Below are 21,347 nucleotides of genomic sequence, written 5' to 3'. Positions count from 1 at the left end.
GGCCCTTTGTAGCAACGTGGATGGAACTGGAGAGTGTGATGCTAAGTGAAATAAGCCATACAGAGAAAGACAGATACCATACGGTTTCACTGTTATATGGATCCTGAGAAACTTAACAGAAACCCATGGGGGAGGGGAAGGAAAAAAAAAAGAGGTTAGAGTGGGAGAGAGCCAAAGCATAAGAGACTCTTAAAAACTGAGAACAAACTGAGCGTTGATGGGGGGTGGGAGGGAGGGGAGGGTGGGTGATGAGTATTGAGGAGGGCATCTTTTGGGATGAACACTGGGTGTTGTATGGAAACCAATTTGACAATAAACTTCATATATTGAAAAAAAAAACCCAAAAAAACCCAAAAAATAAACATTAAAAAATTAAAAAAAAAATAAATTAAAGGTAATAAATGAATACTACAAAGAAGAAAATATTTAAAAAAAATGCAACCTGTCCTAAACAACAATAACACAACAACAACAGGGGGCACCCGGGTTGCTCTGCCATTTAAATGTCTGACTCTTGATTTCAGCTCAGGTCATGATCTCGCATTTGTGAGATGGAGTCCTATGTCCTCTAGCTTCACACTGGGTGTGGAGCCTGCTTAAGATTCTCTCTCCCTCTCCTTCTGCCCGCCCCCTCACATACGTGCACACATGTGTGCACATGTGTTCTCTCAATAAATAGATATAGATAGATAGATAGATAGATAGATAGATAGATAGATAGACAGACAGAAGGATGCAACCTATCAAATTCAATGTGACAGAACTACAAAAGTGCAGAAAATTCAGAGAGGGCTATTTTCAAGTATTGTAGTCAAAATAATTACATATTACTCTTTCAAAAAGAAAGCAAAGTATACAAAGTATGACAATTCAGATTGGCTATCTGGGGCAAAAGTAAGGGAGAACAGAAAGTAGTTTTTAGGGACACAGGACATGGATTTCCACAGCATAAGAGCCCATCAATATCCATCAGCAGACTTAATTTAGAGGTGAAGCATGTCAGTTTACGGACAAACTAAAACTCTGTGCAAAGAAAATCAGAATTGTTACACTAATATATAGTAAATATCATAATGTTTTAGGAAAAAACTTATTTTAGCATCTACAGCTAAACTAAAGCTGAGAAATAGACTATAAGGACATTAGAGAAAAAGTAGTTGCACAATTCCAAGAATAAGGCATGAATGCTTAGAAGAGGATGTTGGGTATCTAAATTGAAACAAAGGGAAATAGTGCTGAAATTTGCTGCTGGGTGAAATATAAATCTCTTACCTGCACACCATCTTCACAAACATCATAGCTTTTACTAACAGCTTTGGGACAATCACCAGGAATTTTACTATTGGCAATGTGTTCATTGATATCATCTCCTGAAAATGAAAACAATGCTTAGTTCAAGAGATTCATTATGTACATATACATTATTTTCAAGCTAAATATAGCTAAGTTGACAACATAAATTTTGTTTTATTTTAATGATTTCTTATTCTTTAGACAAATGCAAATTTCTGTTGGATTTATCCAAATGTGAGTAATTATTTTCTAATTTTCTTTCAGGAAGCAATTTTCTTAGACCTAATGCATTGAAATCTTACCTGGAGTGCTGTTGAAGTTACCACAGAGACCACAAGTTGGATATTTCTTGTGAAGAGTAAGCTTTTAAAAAAAAATACATGTACATGTTTATACAATATTGAAAATACCTCAAAATGTAATTTACCCAAACCAAAGGACAGTGTCCATTCATTTTCAATTCTATCTAAGCTGGTTACTTAGGAAGTACTATAGGACGTTTTTTAAATGACCAGGATCTAGAAGTTGGAAATTTCCTGACTCCATCTCTTACTAACTATGTATCTTTCGGTAGATAATTTAACTCTTATTAGCCTGAATTTCCTGAGTTCTATCACCTATAAAATAAGATTAATAACAGTATGTACTTCAATGTATTTTAAATATTAAATAAGATAATGCCTAGCACGTGAATAATATATAGAGATTTCTCAGTAAACGTTAGCTCTTATTTTCCTTATAATGTATTCTTTTCATAACTGAAAGCAAAGAACAAAAGGCCCAAGAATGTAAGAAAATCAGAGACAGACTTACTGAGAGTTTGTTATTTTTGTCCCACATTAAAGACATGATTCCTCTGCGGCTATTCAGGACATTATGTTCTCCATATTTTTTAATGTGTATCAATTTATTGTTATATGGTATCTGTACACTGAAAAGTTTAAAGCACAAGTACACATAAGGGTAAGAATAGTATATGTTTTTCTAATAATTCATGTTCTATATTTAGTATCACAAATATAATACTGGCTAGTAAATATTGCAGCTTTGTTTTTCCTACCATTTCAGAAGAGACACAATGGCTTTGTTTTTCCAATTTTTGAAAGACTTTTAAAGAACAATGAATAAATCTTTGGGGCTTTGGAGAAATTAAAAAGAAGAAACTGGTGCAGTGTAAGGAATAAATGATCAAATAATTTGAAATGTTCACAAGTAGAATATCATGTCTCAACTTCTTATCCTGAAAACTATTCAAATATTACACCCTTCCAAATATGAATTGCTACTTCTAAAAACAATGACCTAAATTTAATCTATTGAAAAATCTCATATTTTAAATTTTTTTTTTCAACGTTTATTTATTTTTGGGACAGAGAGAGACAGAGCATGAACGGGGGAGGGGCAGAGAGAGAGGGGGACACAGAATCGGAAACAGGCTCCAGGCTCTGAGCCATCAGCCCAGAGCCCGACGCGGGGCTCGAACTCACGGACCGCGAGATCGTAACCTGGCTGAAGTCGGACGCTTAACCGACTGCGCCACCCAGGCGCCCCAGAAAAATCTCATATTTTAAACAACAAACATACAAATGAAAATTGAAATACTCTATTAACAGAGGTGTTGAATATGCATGTTGTCCCAAATCTAAGTACTCAAAATAGTCAAACAACAAAACTAGTTGTTTGTCCCCACCATGTTATAGGAATAAATATAGTTATAGGAATAAATTGTTATAGGAATAAATATAGGAATAAATAAATTGTTATAGGAATAAATATAGGAATAAATATAGACTCCTGTCCAAGAATTTAATGTAATGAATATGAGCACCAAAATAGGAAAAGAGTATCATCTTTTCCTAGTCAACCTTTTCTCTTTTTTGCTCAGGTTACTGTAAATCTTTTTAATGTTCATTTACTTTTGAGAGAGATAGAGAGACCAAGCATGAGCAGGGGTAGTGCAGAGAGAGAGTGAGACATAGAATCAGAAGCAGGCTCCAGGCTCTGAGCTGTCAGCACAGAGCCTGATGCGGGGCTTGAACCCAGGAACCAGGAGATCATGACCTGAGCTGAAGTTGGATGCCTAGCCACCTGAGCCACCCAGGCACCCCTCTTTTTGCTCAGGATAGGTTAAGTCATTCTATAGTGTTTTTCCATAACACTGTGGCATTTACCTTTCTTCATTAACTAGGATGATATCACCAAAAATAGAGACGTCATTAGTGTCGATTTTAACTATTATTTTTTCAATATCACTATTATTGTTTCTTTTGATCTCAATATTGAAATCTTCTCCGGATTCCACGCAATGACGGCAGAAGGTATATGCGCATGACGAGTCAAAGGAAAAGATGCGGCCATTGAAAGCTTTATATGCTCCTTTGCCCCAAGTAGAAGCTTCGCCTACAAAATATTTAGAGTAGAATATTCAGAGTTCTTTGTTTTTTTTACGTGTTTGTGTACCAAGATAAAACATTACTGAAAGTTTCTGCTCTCCCCAGCCACCACCTTAAATAAGAACTTTTCTTTCTCACACAGAGCAAAAACACACTAAAAGTAGTGCCTGAATCCTTGAGAATACACAAAGGTTGCTGTTCTGTCTCAAACAAAACATGAATAAAAACATCTTGTTTCCTATGGGAAAGGGAAATTGTCTCTACTTGTGGGGAGATATATATGATCGGAGTTGTGGTCTGTTTGCCTGTTTATTTTGCTTTTTGTAGAAATAGTCTTTCTAATGTTATACGAGTTGGTTACCATATATCAATTAAGTATAAAGAATATTGTTTCTCTATGTACATGTATATGTACATACGTATGTATGTTATATAGTTCATGTATATGTGTTATGTATATATGTGTGTATATGTATCTTTGAGGAAAATAGTATGAATGTGATGTCATTCAAACATAAAATGATAAAATGGATAGGTGATGGGCAAATGTTTACAACTAGTTTCAAAATATTGGTTAGGTACTGGCTGGCTTGGACATAAAAATATGGGTAGAAATCAAAGTCCTTTTTACTTACCAATAATTGTATTTGTTTCTGAGTATTTCGGAGTTGCTTCTGGAATATGGGATCCTTTTTCTATTTAACATAATGCATAGATTATTTAAACTTAAAAACATACATTGATTCTAAATATACAGAATATTTGGGTTTCTATGTAGGAATTTAGAAGCTGATATTGAAGGCCATCAGTGGGTTTTTTTATCCTGATCATATAATTTGATTTTGTGAGAACTGTGATTTGCCACAGTCATGTACATGATGATCTCTGAATTGTACCATATTTTTGGTACAATTAGCCATAGTATTTTCAGAAATCATTATGAGCTTATTCATTTTGAGTCATGTACAATTACTAACATATGCTGCATCCCTTACAGAACTATATTTTCAACTTCATAAGCAGAACTTTGCTGGCATACTTTCATTGGGAGTCACTAGCTAAACATGCCCAAGGTAGATTGTACTAAATCAGTCTACTGTGTAATACTAATAATTCAATTATCTATATATGAAGAGAACTTCATTCTACTGATCAAAGGGGAAAATTCATATACCTTGAAACCTTCCCCTGATTATTTTTAATGCATTGACCCTTGTATGTAACCAAGTAAATTTATATGAAATCTTAGAGCAGTTAAGCAAGCAGAATAGAAAAGCAACAACAACACAAGTGAATATTTTGATAGAAGTATAAAATATTTTTCTCGTGTTATTTACTGTGTACCTTGAGGCCACTTGCCTTTACTACAGTTGTCTTTTCTTAGGTAATATAATATAATATAACATAATATCTTTATAAATTATTTTTAAAGCCATTTAAAAATAGTGTATCTAAAATGACAAAGGAGAAGTTGTATTATGCTTTATTTAGGTTCCCTTAAAGTATAATTTAATCTACCTTATTAATGAAATTATTTAAAATATGCAGTTGGTGATCTAAACTTTAGTACTCAAAGAGAAGCATTTAGAAGCTCAATTCAACATGGAAAACACATAATAATATCATGTCCTAGTAAATCAATAATCCACAGTACACTTAAATTTCAGAATTATGTATATATGTATAAACACACAGATATATACACATATATCATATATATGCATTGTTAAGCACTGGAAGTCATAAGTCAAACTACCTGGTGTAGTGAGTGGTGCAGAGGTACTGTGGTCGGCTGGGCTTGTGACACCTATTTTAATACGAAATAGTTAGTCTGTATATACATACTACTTGGTAAAATATGAAAAAAAATGTTTTTAAAATCTGATGGATAAACCATGGATCCAAGTTCAGCAATACTAATGCCAGCAGATTTAGAACAATGTGAAGCTGTATATATATATATATATATATATATATATATACACATATATATATACACACACACACACACACACACACACATCTATATATAAAATCAACTTAACAACCTGTGGGAGTAACAAAATTAAATGTCTTGCCACAAAATGAAATGATCAAATTAACTTACTCCAGATCAATTGCCTTAAAATGTGTTTAGGAAAAGAGAAAGGTTTGCATAAACAGGGTCCAGGGTCTCCTATCCCAGTTTCAGTCACACTCCCACTTTGAATTGCTTTACATTTGGAAAATCTAGCTACCATTTTAAGATGTCAACTGAACAAAGGGTTCTGCACTCACAGAAACTGGAAGTCTGAAAACAACTGATCTAGTTGAACTGAGAGTTCATCTCAACTTGTCTAATGTTAAGACAATAATGCCAACAGATCCAGAACTTGCCATTCAAAGCCACTAGATTTACTGCTATTAGATACACTACCGGAAAGAACACTAATTAAAACAAGTCTGTCTCATTTGAAAAACATGAAAGCAGTCAAAAGTTGGTATCCAAACAGCAGAGAAGTCTCAGATTGGTAACCACTCCACAATAGTAAGAGGAGAGACAACTACTTCTTAATACATTTTTCAGGAACACATCCTAAACTGGAATACCTGAGCTAATGGCAGCAGATCTAGGGGTTAAAAATTCAGTGTCTCTTAAACCATTTTACTAACTGGTTTTAAACAAGGTCAATGGCAATAAATAATCAGGGATCTCAAATTTCTCAGTTCCACTGAAGTGTTGACCTCAAAACTGATGTCCAAAGATTAAGAACAATCCAAAAGTGAATTATTATTTCTTTATAACCAAGCCTTTTCTGAACAGATTCATTGATAGTCAATCCTGACTGAGGTCAGCCATTACTACACTAAGTATATCTCTTGCTAACTAGACTTTACCTTTTAAAAACATATCAATCCCAAAGTTGATTTCTAAGTATGAATCCTGAATATCTTTCAGATCACTTAAGTCATTAGAAGTGAATCTACTGCCCACAGTTCTGAGATCACTTAGTCTAGTGGCACCCAAGACTTTCCAATAGAAGAATCAAAATAGTCCCCATATCACAATAAATATTACCACAAATTCTTAGACTGTTCACTCTAATGCTTCCATTAAGAAATATTAAAGTTTGAGATGTTCAAAAAGGATGGAATTTGTTTACTCTTATCAGAAATAAACTTGCAAAATAATTTAAAGTCCAGATCCAGAGCACAAAGATCAAACCCAATAAATCACCTCTTCACATATGTGACTCCAAATCAATTTTGCATGAAGGCAACAAAAACAACTCCACATAAATATAATCACAGCCACAAAATTCATTCCACATTCTACAAAAAATATTAAATGATTTTTTTCCTGATCACGTCTAAATACAGTTTATCATTTCAGGATTTTGTCTTGCTTTTTATATCATTATTGATGTTTATGATTTTCATTGTTATTTTATAACATATGTTAGAATCCTGACTCTCTAAACGCCAGACATAAATCCCAATTCTCGGCCATGGGAACCAGACCCAACAACATCCTTTCCAGTATCACAGGTACCTGTGCCACTAACGCCAGTTTCACCAAATTCATTTGGTCCAGAAGTACCAACACCAAGTCCAGCTGCACCCTTCCTTCCTCCACTACTTCCAGAACCAGAAGACCGAGTATTTTCTCCTAATGGAAAATCAATTAATTGATTAAAAGTGTGATTAAAAGAAATGAAGAAGGAAGAAACTAATTTGTATTTCTTGGGAACAGAGTCCAGGTGAAGATACCTGTGCCACTGACATCAGATCCAGGACTCAAGTATCCAGCCCCCACGATTCCACTGCCACTCTCTCCATTCCCACCAATTCCACTGATTCCAAATCCCTGCTGATCAGATGACCCCAAATTGAATCCTGAGTCTTCAGAGATACCACTAGAATATTCATCCCCATTTCTTGCATTTGAGTCACCTGCTGAATACAAAATGATGGTCATGAGAATTATTTTTTATGCATACCATGATTCAGAATTTTTCTCTGCACAGAAATTAACCATAAATACCTAGAGCCCTGGAACTATAGCCTCCAGTACCTCCTAATCTATTTCCATCCAAGTCTGTACCACCATGGCCATTGGATTTGAACCAGAATCTCCAAAACGAAATTGAGTTTCACCTTTCCTTTCTCCATTTTCAAAATTAGACAACAAGTCCTTCCCTCTATTGGAAAATTCTTAGTGTTACTTTGCGCCTGGGTGGCTCAGTCGGTTAAGCATCCGACTTCGGCTCAGGTCATGATCTCGCGGTCCGTGAGTTCGAGGCCCGCGTCGGGCTCTGGGCTGACAGCTCAGAGCCTGGAGCCTGTTTCGGATTCTGTGTCTCCCTCTCTCTCTGACCCTCCCCCGTTCATGCTCTGTCTCTCTCTGTCTCAAAAATAAATAAACATTTAAAAAAAATAAAAATGATCAAAAAATTGAAACCTATTTCAGTTTCCCCAAGAGTCCAGGTTAGGAGAATGCCCAAGTTGTGGGCATTGGACCTGAGATTCAAGGATCCAGACAAAACACACATGGTGCTGCTCATTCTGTCAATCCCCTGCCTCCAAATTCCTTTTTACCAAATACCCACATACCAAATCCTGAATATTCAAACTTTTCACCAGCATGCTCACCACCACTTCTTGCACTGGTACTTCTACCAGAATATTAAAAGTTTGTCAACAGGTTATATTTAATAATTATAAATTATTAAATTCATTAATTATAAATTTTATAATTGAGACGTTTTTAAGCAAAAAATTAACTGTCAACATTCATACCACTAAAATTAGATTCTCTAGTACCTTTTATTACATTTTCACTAAGGCCAATGTCATCAAATCGATTTGAACCAGAATCTCCAAAATCAAATTTAGCTTCACGTTTCCTTTCTCCATGTTTCAAATCAGAGGATGAGGACTTTTCCACTAACAGAGAAATAAAAATGTTATAAAATAATAGATGAAAGGCTGAAATCAATTTAGATTTCACCTAAGCAGAGTCCAAGATTAGACTACCTGAGCCACTGACATCAGAGTCCCTGCTGCTCTTACTCCAGTCAGATCCTCTGTTTCCAAATCCCTTTTGACCAAACTTCTCAAAACCATATCTCAAACTTTCTGATATGCCATCAAAAAGACTATCTCTAATTCTTGCACTGATGCCACCTGCAGAATGTAAAATGATTGTTGTCAGAACATTTTCCAATAAATTTTATGATTCAAATATTGTTTATGCACAGAAATTAAACATCAACACCTAAAACATGGAACTATATTCATCATTATATTTTACCCCATTTTCACTAAGTCCAATGTCACCACAGCAATTTGAACCAGAATCTCCAAAACCAAAATCAGTTCCAAATATCTTTCCCTCAAGTCCAAAATCAAAATACCCAGGCCTTCCCACTAATAGAAAATTCAAAATAATATCAAAATAAAAGAATGACTGTTTGAAAATCCAATTGGATTTCTCAGGAACAGAGACTGAGTGGAATACTTGAGCTATCAGCATTTCTTAAACCAGCATCACCTCCAGAATATAAAATGATGTCACAGAGTACATTGAAAACATTTCATGATTCAGAAATTTTTATGCATAAAAATGAGATATCAATACCTAGATCATTGGAAATGGGTCCTCCAGAACTACCCACTTGATTTCCTTCAATTTTTATTTTGCTATTAATGCCACTGCCACCAAATGAACTCGAACCAGAAGCTCCAAAACCAAATGCATTATCGCCCTTCCTTTTTCCAAGTTCCCAACCAAAAGACCCGGTTCCAACTGACAGAAAAATTAAAATGTTATTAAAAATTAATTTTACATAATTAGTTGATGTTAAATATTTAAAAAGTGTATTTTTAAACAAGTAGTTAATTAATTTTAAATTTTCTGGAATGAGTCTTAGTTGGAATACCTGGGCTACGGGCATCAAATCCAAAACCTATTGATTCACCCCCAGCAGATCGTCTGTTGCTCATTTCACTCCAGTCAGCTCTACCAATGTCCAATCCCTTTTGATCAGATGTCCCCAAACCAAATCCCAAATTCCCAGAGACACTGCTACTAAATCCATCCCTATGTCTTGTGTTGGTGTTATCTGCTGAAATGAAAAAAAAAAAAAAAGATTGTTACCAGGTAATAATTAAATACAACTTACGACTCTGCTTTTTATGCACAAAACCTAAATAATAATACTTAGATCACTGGAACTTGATTTTCCAGTTCCCTATTCATTTTTATGAATGTTCCCTATTTCATTTTTTAGCAAAGTCTTTTTGTTCAAAACCACTGACACCCACTCCACATGAGCCAGAATTACCAAGACCACATACAAATTCGTCCTTCTTTCCACCACCAAGACCAAAATCAAAAGGCAAGTGTAAAACTCAACAGTTGTCAAGAGCAAAACAAAAGGATGTAAATTATTTGTATTTTTTTCTTAAAGGTCTGAATCTGAATTCCTGAGCACTGATATAAGAGCCAAAACCCATGGATTTACCAACAAACTCCTTTCTATTCTTCCGTTTTCCACCAATTACCACATCTTTTAAGATAAATTTCTCTGACACAAAAATAGCTAGATTTAATGTACTTTATTGACCCTAACTTCTTCCACCAACTGTAATCTCCAAAATATAAAATGCTATTTATTCACACTTTTGTAAATTTTTTTTTCCTGGCATTCTTTTTCAAGAAACTAGTTAAAATAGGAGTGCTGAAACTTCAGAAGTTAGCATCACAAAAGTACGGAAACATGTGACCAAAATTTTTCTGTTCCTTATGACAAAACTTGGGAACAAGAGAGCTTAAGTGGCTTTCCCAAAGTCCACAGAAGGTTAGCAGGAAAGACTGGGGATAGAAACTGGATCTCTCCCTACCAGATCCAAGCTCCTTCATAAAAGCATTAAATCTAATTGTCTCCTCATTAAAATGTTTAAGTTGCTGATTTCTGTTAAAGATAATACAGATCCTTTAAGAATCCAACAGAATTTAAAAATCATTTCCATGAGTTCCTCTAATATTAAAATCTGTATTGGTCAAAAGAAACACCCTGCTTTGCTAATTGATTGACTTTTTCTGTCAAAAGCAGAAACTAAGAAACAACTTAGAATACCTGTTTCACTGGGAGCAGAATGAGAGTCAGCTAATCCACTTACTGCATTCACATCAAATCCACTTTGGCCAGATGGACCCCTACCAATGTCATTTTGATTTGAAGCAGTGCCACCAAATTCAATACCACCAGAGATACCATTGGCAAAACCACTTGCTGAACGGGTTTTCTCTACCACACAAAAATACAATCATTATCAGAGAAAAGTTGCATTCATTCATAATGTACAACAAATTAATCTATATACATTACTTGAACTAGGCCTTCATTATAGGTTCAAAAATATCCCTCCCCTCTATACAACTTTCCATATATAATTCCACAAAGTGTAATCAGGGGTATGCGTGACAAACAATTTACCATGAGGTTTGAGAATTCCATAAGAAAACTGAAGTATTGAGGCCATTTAAGAAAATCTCACTGTGTTCTGTAGAACATGAGCAAACAATTAACACCTCGGTACTGTAAACAAGAGCAAATATATCTGCATTAACTTATAGGTCATACTGAATTTGTCAGTCCCAAGACAGGTGACTGGACAGACAGGAAACTTCTACCCTTCCTGAAATATTTCAACTGCACCCTTGCATCCAAAGCTGTTTCTCCCTTTTCAGTTATCATCACTCGGACTCAAATTTCAATATAAATATTGAAGTTATTTTCCTCATTGGATCTCTTTCTTTTCTGGTTGTTTGTTTGTTTGTTTGTTTGTTTGTTTACAGGTATGAACTATAGAGATTTCAGGGGCTAGGAAAGTAAAGTAAAAGTTGGCCAATTGGGAGAAGTATGTAGAAGCAGAGAGAACATGTTTCACCTATAGAAAGTTAATTTTTTCTCAAACAAAACAAAATTGCAGTCTATAAAATGTTTAGAAACCCTGTTTTATAGTATCACTCAGACAACTGAGTACGTAATTTAAAGAGAGAATCATGGTATTGAAAATAAACTGTGGTTGGAGACAAAAACATGTGTAGAGAAACCTTACACTAAATTTGGGTCCCAGAAGTATCTTAATTAATTTAAACAATATAAAAATGATTTATAATTACAATAATAGCACCAAGTAGAAAAGTAGCATAAGAAAATTAAACCTATCAGGAAAAAAATGTAACTTAATATAAACATCTTGGCCAAAATTCTCTAAAGACAGAATTCATCAGTCTCATTGGCCCTGAAATTAGTTTTTTTATATTCTCCACTATTAATATTAAGGCCATGTGCTGCAAATAATACAAAAATTATCAGGTTGTCCTAAATGAAAAAAAGCACTTGTTTCCTAGGTAAGCATTTTTCTCTAACAGTACCTGCTGGAGTGTCTTTTAACACTAAACTATCAGTATCTCGATGTTTTCTCCACCGATCTTCAGCCCTTTCGCGAGCATTAAATCCAAGGTCAAGGAGTGAACCAACAAGAGATTTCTTTCTTCTGTTTGGGTCAGCAAAGTTCAAATTACTGAACAAAAAGCCACCTAATGTGAATAACAGAAGATCATGTTTGAAAACTGTATTGCTAGCACAAGAAGGTGATTTGATTGTGATGCTTTGAAAGCATATGTTTTTTCCTCATTTTTCTGGCAGTCCATACACTGCTTATTGACTTCATTGCCATAACCATATCTTTTTGTCATGGTTCTAAGACTTCAACAAAGAGAGATAAATAGAGCTGTGAAGATTTCACTGTTGTGTGCTAGACATTCTCCTCACAGACAGGGCAGACACCTCTCCAGCTGTTTTCCTCGCCATTGCTAGGCCCCGAGTTCCAGTGTCCCACCTTCCCCCATCAAAATTGTCTGTTGTGTTGAAACCACGCTGTCCTTGGCTTAGTAAGAGCTGGTAAAGTTAAGATAACATACCTAATTCTCTTTTCTGTTTTTCTGCAAAGAAAAAAAGGTGAAAGTATTTATTTATAAATTATAGCATTCACTTCCTTCAGGTATCAGCTTAAATGCCATCTCAATGAGGTATACTCTGACAATTTAAAGTTGCCACCCCCATTCTAACGCTCCCAATTATCATTGTATTACTTTAATTTATTCCAGAGATTTTATCACCTTGTAATATACCGTGTTTACTACTTATGTTTATTGCTTATTGACTGTCTCCTTCATCTAGATTTTAAGCTCTATGAACTCAAGGTTTTTTGCCTGTTTTCGTCACTAAGGTATCCCAGGTGTCTAGATTCTGAATCTTAATATCTAAATATCTTATTTTTATGCCAAAGCAGAGAGAAATAAGGCGGCATTCAGTCGTGGGAAACCTATAGGCTTTTGAATCAAACCCATCTGGACTCCCAGACCTGCCATCAGAATGGCCTTTGACAATGTCTCTCTTAGACTCAAGCAAGAGGGGTTCCTACTTGGAACCACTCAAGTCTCACTCTGACCTTCTTCATGCCATGGTTCTCCTTGGAGGGCAAAGAATAAAGGCAGAGGGGTCAGGAACACCTGGTGGCTTAGTCAGCTAAGCGACCAACGCTGGCTCAGGTCATGATCTCATGCCTCATGAGTTCAAACCCTGCATTGGGCTCTCTGCTGTCAGTGCAGAGCCCGCTTCAGTTCCTGACTCCCTCTCTCCCTGCCTCTCCCCAGCTCATGCTTTCTCTCTCAAAAATAAATTTAAAAAAACAAAAGGGGGACAAAAGGGCAGAGGGGTCAAGATACACCAACCCAGAGCCTGTGCCCTCCTCCGTCCCTCACTGTAGACCCTACTAAGTCCCCAGAGCCCTATAGTCCCAAGCCTGTTCTCAGGATCTTCATAAGCATCCTTCCCAAGACCATTCCCCTAAGGTGAGACCACACTGCAGTGACGAGAACCTCTAGGCCTGGGGGGAATGATCAGGGAGTGCCTGTTTGCAGAAGAAATAGATTGTGCTGAGACATGCAGGCAAGGGTATCTCTCTGTGTAGGACAAAGCCAGAAATGGAAAGAGCAGGGAGAGGGACACATTGGCAAGGCCACTACCCACTTGGCTCCTGCATGGAATCCAGTGATCTGAAAACTCTGCAATTATAATCAGGCCTTCTAAGTGGTGACAAAGTTCTAAGTGGTGACTAAGTTTTGTCAAGTTGGAAGAAAAAAAAAACATTTTATTTTAAATTTTGTTCCTTTATTTATGCATGTGCTATTCTTGCTCCTAGCTATGCCCCTGGATACATTTAATACTTATGAAACAAAGTTTCTTTGTCTGTTAAATGGAGACTACATAATAAATGATAATAAGTACTCAATATGGAGCTAGGGTGCCTGGGTCAGTTAAGCACCTAACTTTGGTTCAGTTGGCTCTGGTCATGATCTCATGGTTTGTGGGTTCGAGCCCCACGTGGGGCTCTCTGCTGACAGCTCAGAGCTTGGAACCTGCTTCAGATTCTGTGTCTCCCTCTCTCTCTCTGGGCTCCCCCACTCAGGCTCTGTCTCTCTCTCTCTCAAAAATAGATAAACTTGTAAAAAAAAAAAATAAGTACTCGATAGAGAGAGACTGTATCTTTTAATGTATTTTATTCTACTCAACAAACATCACATCAAACTCATGTAGAATTTTTATTTAATTTATTAAATCATGGTAAATATTCACTATACTTATACCTCTCCTGAGTTCAACCCCATAGGTATATTAGATCTTTCATTTTATTAAACCAATGTTTCCACTGAACTTATTCATTCTATTGTTGAAATGAATGGCTTGGTATCTTAGCCAGTGGGCCATGTTTGTTTCTACTAACTTATTTGTCCCTTTTTTATATACAAAACTTACTCAGAAATACATTGTCATCGGGGTGACTAGCAGTAACGGTTAGTGTGTGTTTTGTATGTACCACATCTTAGAAATGTAACAGTACCTTCCATATCTTATCTCTTTAATCCTCACAGTCTATAAGGGTGATACTATTATCATTTCCTCACTTGTAGATGAGAAAACTGATATTTAAGAGGTTTCATGACTTGTCTAAGATCACAAGGTAAAATCTGCCAAGAAATCCTTTTTTCTTATGCAAACTGTATAATGCCATCACCCCGTTTAAAGATAGATTGCTTATACAATGCTTAAAGATAAATAAAATGTTTACCTCATAGCTCAAAGATAGGTACAATTTATTCATTTATATTGCATACATTTTGCACAAATTTTTGGAAGAGTTAACTTACACTTCAGACCACAACATGAAATAGAAAAAAGAAATAGATATAATTCTGTTCCTCTACCTTCATTCTATGGAGAAAAACTGCTGGATGACAGAGGTGAATATGGATGAACTACAGAGAAGGGGAGATTTTTAAAAGGAATGGCAACAAACAAGTTACATTGTCTGAAACCAGTAAAATCTAAAAATATCAAAAAACAAAGTCCTATACTGCCTTATGGATACTTTTCTCAAATATGCGAATCTTTGTCTCATTAAGGAATAAAAACTGTGGGGGATAACATTGCTCTGGAGTTTGACCAGTTTTATGTCGGCTGGTAGAGTGGCTGGTTGAAGCATCTTTGCTTGGCATTTTTATTCATCCAATGCTGCTCTAGCCTCAAAGATCCTCAAGTCCCTCCCAAATAATACCCAGACTTGCAATGTTCCCTGAAAGACACAGGAAAAAACTCAATTGCTAATAATTTCAGAAGATTCTCAGAGAAGTATAGAATTCCAAGTTCTCCCTCTCTTCATCCAAACTTCTTGAATAAGGACTTTCAGAAGAATGCTCAAGACTATTCTAATTAACATTCAGATTTTGTACACTTGGAAGTAGATAAACTCTTGTTCTATCATTACAGTGAAACCTAATGAACCTGTCCATAGTTACGATGAGGTGATTTTGAGGTCTCTGAGACAACTGACCTGCTACTTATTCTCGGTTTGCCTTTACCTCAAAGAACGCATTTTCCAATTGCATTTTATTGTATTTAGGTTGTAGAAAGACACAGAGATCTAAAATATCACATAATAAAAACATATAAAAGTAATCTTGGTCTATTTTGATTGGTATATATGTTAGACCAGAATCAAATTCAATCTATATTGACATTAGCCAAAATCCTTTTGTTCAATTTAAGAAAAAAACATAAATGCAGTCTTGATTTGTTGTGGCCAATTTTTCATATTGGTGGATAGGGAAACAAAATAATGGGTAATATTCAATGTTATTCAATGTTCTGAGGGAATCTGTAGTACCACTAATAGGACTAGGATCAATTTTAATTAAAACAATTCACTAAGAAATTAATCCTGTAATACAAAGTACTTATTTAAGGAAAGTAAATCCTTAAATCTAGATCCACATTTTACTTACGGGTTTAAAAATTTTCTATTTTAAATGTCACCACCTTTATGAGATTAATTATTAAAATATCTGGCCCAGATTCTATAAAAACACACTAGAGTATGTTTGTTTGTAACAAGGAATATTTCATTTTAAATGTTTTAGTGTTTTTTTCAGAGGAGATCTATCTTCCCTCGAAATAAAAGCAGTCACTTTATTGTTGTTTAGTATAAACAGTATAAGAAAAAAAAAAAGCAATTTACCTGATGTGCTTTCAGCTATTTTTCCATCTGGAGAAAAAAAAGGAGAATTGCTGTCATTAGTAGTTTCTCTGACAGATTTGCCAACAGAAAATGAATTTTGATTACAGCCATTTCTTGTCCTTGGGAAGTGTTCCCACAGATATTCTCACTGAATTCAATACTCAGGCATGAATATAGTAATTATCCATTGACCCTGGTGTATTTATACCCCTCCAGAACACCCCCATAAAGGGTAAAGTCTCCACTGGTCCCCCAGCCGGTTTAAAATACAGCCTAGATGGAGGAATTAGAGCATAGCAAAAACAAACAAACAAACAAACAAACAATAATTCTGGGATGGCTGAAAAGGTGTAAAGCATTAATTACTATTCTGTTGTGAAATTCAGAAGTTTTAGTTAAGAGATTTTTTCAAAAATATTCGATATAACTAACCAGTTAATTTGAATAAAATTCTACAATTTCTATTGCACCACTGAATATAAAAGTCATGTACATGCTACTTACAAATGATTTCTTATCATCAAGGTGAATTTTCTTCATATTTAAGTAAATGGCATGCAAATTTGCAAGCTTGTCAAGTTATAGTATAACTGAGTCAAAAACTCACAATAAGAGTGAGTATAATGAATGACAATTTACATAGAAGTACACATATTATGTTATATTTAAAGATAAACCTATTTTCATCATATACATAAAAGCACTGGTTTCCCAGAGATTTTTTTCAAAAATTATGTGAAATAAAACATTTAACAATGGGGAGTGCCTGGGTGGCTCAGTTGGTTAAGCATTGGACTTCAGCTTGGGTCATGATCTCACGGTTCATGGGTTCAAGCCCTGCAATGGGCATCTGCTGTCAGCACGGAGCTTGCTTCAGATCCTCTGTCTCCCTCTTTCTCTGCCCCTCCCCTGCTCATTCTCTCTCTCTGTCTCTGTCTCTCTCAAATATAAAAAAAAAAAACATTTAACAATGGCAATAGAATTTTGCATAAATTCACATTCAAGAAACCTCAAAAAAAAAAAAACCACATTTTTTGTATAACATTTTAATTTTGGTACTTAATGGATTGTAGATTTTTTTTATGTTTCTCCATGCTCTATAATCTTCAAAAATTTCCTAAAACCAAACTTCCTACATCATTCAAATAAGATAACCTTGCAGAAATTGGACTGTCCTAGAAAATCCAGGACTTATGGTCAGCAAACCTATGCCAGAAACAAAGGCATAAATTAAGTCAAACCGGAAACAGAGCCAGTTATAAGATAAAGAGTTTCCCACGTGTTCTGATAAATTGTTGCCAAAACCAAGTTGTATGTAATTACACATACAACTACATATACACATATTTAGCCAAAGGCTATGAAGAAATGGTCTGGAGATACTTAATATAAATCCTTTGAAAGAAAATTGTACAATAACATTCTCCATATAGGTTAAATACCTGGAAAATTCTAATTATTTAAAATGTAGTTTGTAGTCCAAAAGTCATTCCCAAATCCTCTTGCAATAAATAGAGGTGTTACAAAACCCATGCATGAACTTTACCCATCAGAAAGAAATCCCATGGGCCCCACTCAGCACACTTTGTCTTAAAACAGATGCAAGACTAATGAGCTTGGGGTGCCTGAGCGGCTCAGGACTCTTGATTTTGATGCAGGTCATGATCTCACCATTCTTGGGAACAGCCCCACATCAGGTCCACACTGACAGTGCAGCACCTGCTTGAGATTCTTTCTCCCCCCTCTCTGCCCCTCTCCTGCTCGTGTTCTCTCTCTCTCTCAAAATAAATAAATAAACATTAAAAAAAAAAAGACTAATGAGCTTGAATCAACGGTATTATCATTCCAACAGACTGAAAGCAAGGAATAAAAATTGGAACTGGTCATAAAAAACAGACATCATAACCCTATCAAGACACAGAATTAATGGGGTGCCTGGGTGTCACAATCGGTTAAGCATCAGACTTCAGTTCAGGGTATGATCTAATGGCTTGTGGGTTCGAGCCTCATGTGGGGCTCTGTGCTGACAGCTCAGATCCTGGAGCCTGCTTCAGATTCTGTGTCTCCCTCTTTTTCTGCCCCTCCCTTGCGTTCTCTCTCTCTCTCTCTCTAAGATAAATAAACATTTAAAAAAAAAGATACAGAGTTAAATGTTCAATAGAAATGAGAAGACAGAAAGGCAAATCAAAAGCATATACTTAGAAACCATCTTTAGGGTAGGGCCCAACTATCTTCCACACAGCATTAGATCCCAAGGGCATCATTGCATGATATATAATGTGATAACTGGCATTCACTTTTATGTCTCCCCAAAAAGATTAGGCTGTGTTCAGAAGTTCCTTGTATTCTTGGGTAAAAAGATAGAGTATCTGCAGTTCATTTCAGAAATTTTACTTTGCAAAAAGTTGGTTATTTTCATATGGAAAATTCTTGTATGCAGAATGAACACTATAAACAATCCCAAATTATATTTCTAATTCAAAACAAGTATGATCTAATTACCTGTTTCATTACAGCTTCTGTTCTCAGTATTGTGAATACCCAACAAAAATCATAGACCAAAATCCTATCCGTGAGCAGTTTACAATCATGAGAGATAAATGAGTAAGGAGTCATAGTATTTCATTCCCAAATCAAGTTTATACAAAACACATTGATTTCTGATTTCTATGATGGCAAGAATGTAAACTGGTTCAGCTATTAGAGTAAATGGTATGGAGGTTTTCAAAAAATAAAAATACAATGACCATACGACCCAGAAATTCCACTTCTGGGTAAATATCCAAAAGGAAATGAAATCACTATCTCAAGGAAGTATCGACACTGCCATGTTCATTCCAACATCATTGATAATAGCCAACAACCTAAGTGTCCATCGACAGACAAATGGCTAAAGAAAGTGTCACATATATACACATGGAATACTATTCAACCATAATAAAAGAAAATTCTGCCATTTGGGACAACATGGGTGGACCTTAAGACATTATGCTAAGGGAAAAAGTCAGACAAAGAAAGACAAATACTGTATAATCTCATTTGTATGTGGAATCTAAAAACATTGAACTCACAGAAACAAAGTAAAATGGTGTCTTCCAGGGATTGGGGGTTGGGACAAATGGGGTGATGTTTATCAAAGGGTGCAAACTTCTAGTTCTAAGATGAATAGGTTCTGGGGATCTAATTAATAGCTCTTAAACTGTAGTTAGTAATACTGTATTGTATACTTGACAGTTGCTAAGAGAATAGATCTTAAAAATTCTCACCACACATACACACAAAAAGGTGATTATGTGAGATGGTAAGGGTGTTGAATAACTGTATTGTGGTAATCATTTTACAACGTACACATGTATCAAATCATGTTGTATATCTTAAACTTATGAAGTGTTATATGTCAATTGTATCTCAATAAACCTGTAAAAAAAAAATCCTTATGTTCCAAAAGAAGCAGGCTCAGAATACACCTTGATGTCTCAAAGTAAAGATAAATTTCTGGAAGATACAGACCTGATTCTTGTCTGTAAAATAGGGCTTCTCCATCTATTAAAAAAAGAAGAAGAAAAAGTATTAACAATTAGGTCATTTTATACTTCTCCATACCATATTTTTTATAAGAAAATAATATTCTTCTTGTTTCCATTCTTTTAAGTTCAATCTAAGCAATCTACTTTTTATATCTGAAAATTATTATTTTTCAGCATTAATTTATTATTTTGGAACTTTCTTATGTAAATGTAGGTAATTTATTTACCTATCAACATACTTAAAAATCTAAGTTTTCAATGTCAACTCACTGGAAAAACATATGGCCAACTAAATTAAAACCACAAATTTATATTAGTCAATATTTTATATCTTTTTCACATTATCAAAGCCTTTTACTGCTGTTAATCTGAAGTATATTTTCTGATTGAAATTTCACCTGATTTGATTTTGCCCTAAATATTTCTGGTTAGTGTCTTCACAAGCAGTGAATTGGACAAAAGACGAAAAAAAAAAAAAAGAAAGAAAAGGAGAAAAGAACAAGAAAGAAAAAAGTAATTATATAGATTTTACTCTACTGAGAAAACAGGATAATGCAGGAAAAATAATACTCAGTCAGGGTGCCTGTGTGGCTCAGTGGGTTAAACATCCAACCCTTGATTTCAGCTTCGGTCATGATCTCACAGTTCATGGGTTCAAGCCCAACATCTGGTTCTGTACTGACAGCACAGAGCCTGCTTGGGATTCTCTGTTTCCGTCTTTCTCTGCCTCTCCCCTGCTTGCACTCTCTCACTCTCTTTCTCAAAAATAAATAAATAGGGGCACCTGGGTGGTTCAGTTGGTTGAGTCTCCGACTTTTGATTTCCATTCAGGTCATGATCTCATGGTTCCTGAGTTCAAGCCCCATGTCAAGTCCTGCATTGGGCTCTGTGCTGGCGATGGGAGACTGTTTGGGATTCTCTCTCTCTCTCTCTCTCTCTCTCTCTCAATCTCTCTGTCCGTCTCCTTCTGCTCCTCCCCACACTCTCACTGTCGCTTGCTCTCTCTCAAAATAAGTAAACTTAAAAAATATAAAAACAAATAAACATAAAAAATAATACTTGATTATACATATCTATTTCATGCCAGTTCTATATTTCATATCACTAAAGTTTTTTTCCACTTAGCCAGGGTACTGTTTTATTTTGTTTTGTTTCGTTTTTTCCTTTTCTTAGTACAGTTATGGTTAAACAATGTAATTTTTTCTTTTGCTTGAACACATAATGCCTCCCAAATATCTGCCTTTACCGACTTCCACTCCTGAAGTCTTTACCATTCTATAATGTAAAGAAAATAAAGGGAGTCTGTTTGGACTACGTTCTGCAGAAATTCCAGGTGCCTTAGATGAAATGAATTTTTGTTCCTTAGTCAATCAGCTCCATAGTCCATGGCTTTATTAATACATATAATCTCTTGTTTTTGTTTAAAAACAGCAACAACAACAACAACCAGAGTGCCTGGGTGGCTCAGTTGGTTAAATGTCCAACTCTTGATTTCGGCTCAGAT

The 21,347-nt window shown here is 35.3% G+C and overlaps 2 protein-coding genes across 4 annotated transcripts in view; both read right to left on the bottom strand.

Annotated features, from left to right (window-relative positions):
- MUC19 (mucin 19, oligomeric) overlaps positions 1-8,565 on the bottom strand; it is a 108,449-nt gene extending 99,884 nt beyond the window's left edge. For all 3 annotated transcript variants that reach the window (XM_047868016.1, XM_047868017.1, XM_047868018.1), the window contains exons 1-9: positions 8,490-8,565; positions 7,437-7,622; positions 7,219-7,335; positions 5,443-5,493; positions 4,322-4,381; positions 3,465-3,693; positions 2,107-2,224; positions 1,596-1,656; positions 1,273-1,370 (exon numbers count right to left, since the gene is read on the bottom strand). In XM_047868016.1, the coding sequence (XP_047723972.1) occupies positions 1,273-1,370; positions 1,596-1,656; positions 2,107-2,142 (195 nt within the window). In that variant the 5' untranslated portion in view covers positions 2,143-2,224; positions 3,465-3,693; positions 4,322-4,381; ... (2 more) ...; positions 7,437-7,622; positions 8,490-8,565. The remainder of the gene's footprint in view (positions 1-1,272; positions 1,371-1,595; positions 1,657-2,106; positions 2,225-3,464; positions 3,694-4,321; positions 4,382-5,442; positions 5,494-7,218; positions 7,336-7,436; positions 7,623-8,489) is intronic.
- The window catches only part of LOC125170595 (mucin-19-like), a 34,595-nt gene continuing 16,708 nt past the window's right edge, over positions 3,461-21,347 (bottom strand). Inside the window, exons 2-11 of the mRNA XM_047867287.1 lie at positions 12,112-12,233; positions 10,808-10,978; positions 9,608-9,793; positions 9,307-9,474; positions 8,703-8,852; positions 8,490-8,612; positions 7,437-7,619; positions 7,219-7,335; positions 4,322-4,381; positions 3,461-3,693 (exon numbers count right to left, since the gene is read on the bottom strand). Coding sequence (XP_047723243.1) covers positions 3,461-3,693; positions 4,322-4,381; positions 7,219-7,335; positions 7,437-7,619; positions 8,490-8,612; positions 8,703-8,852; positions 9,307-9,474; positions 9,608-9,793; positions 10,808-10,978; positions 12,112-12,233 — 1,513 coding nt within the window. The remainder of the gene's footprint in view (positions 3,694-4,321; positions 4,382-7,218; positions 7,336-7,436; positions 7,620-8,489; positions 8,613-8,702; positions 8,853-9,306; positions 9,475-9,607; positions 9,794-10,807; positions 10,979-12,111; positions 12,234-21,347) is intronic.

Source organism: Prionailurus viverrinus, chromosome B4 (genome assembly GCF_022837055.1).
Source record: "Prionailurus viverrinus isolate Anna chromosome B4, UM_Priviv_1.0, whole genome shotgun sequence".
NCBI lineage: Eukaryota > Metazoa > Chordata > Mammalia > Carnivora > Felidae > Prionailurus > Prionailurus viverrinus.
This window is presented reverse-complemented; position numbering and strand designations above follow the sequence as displayed.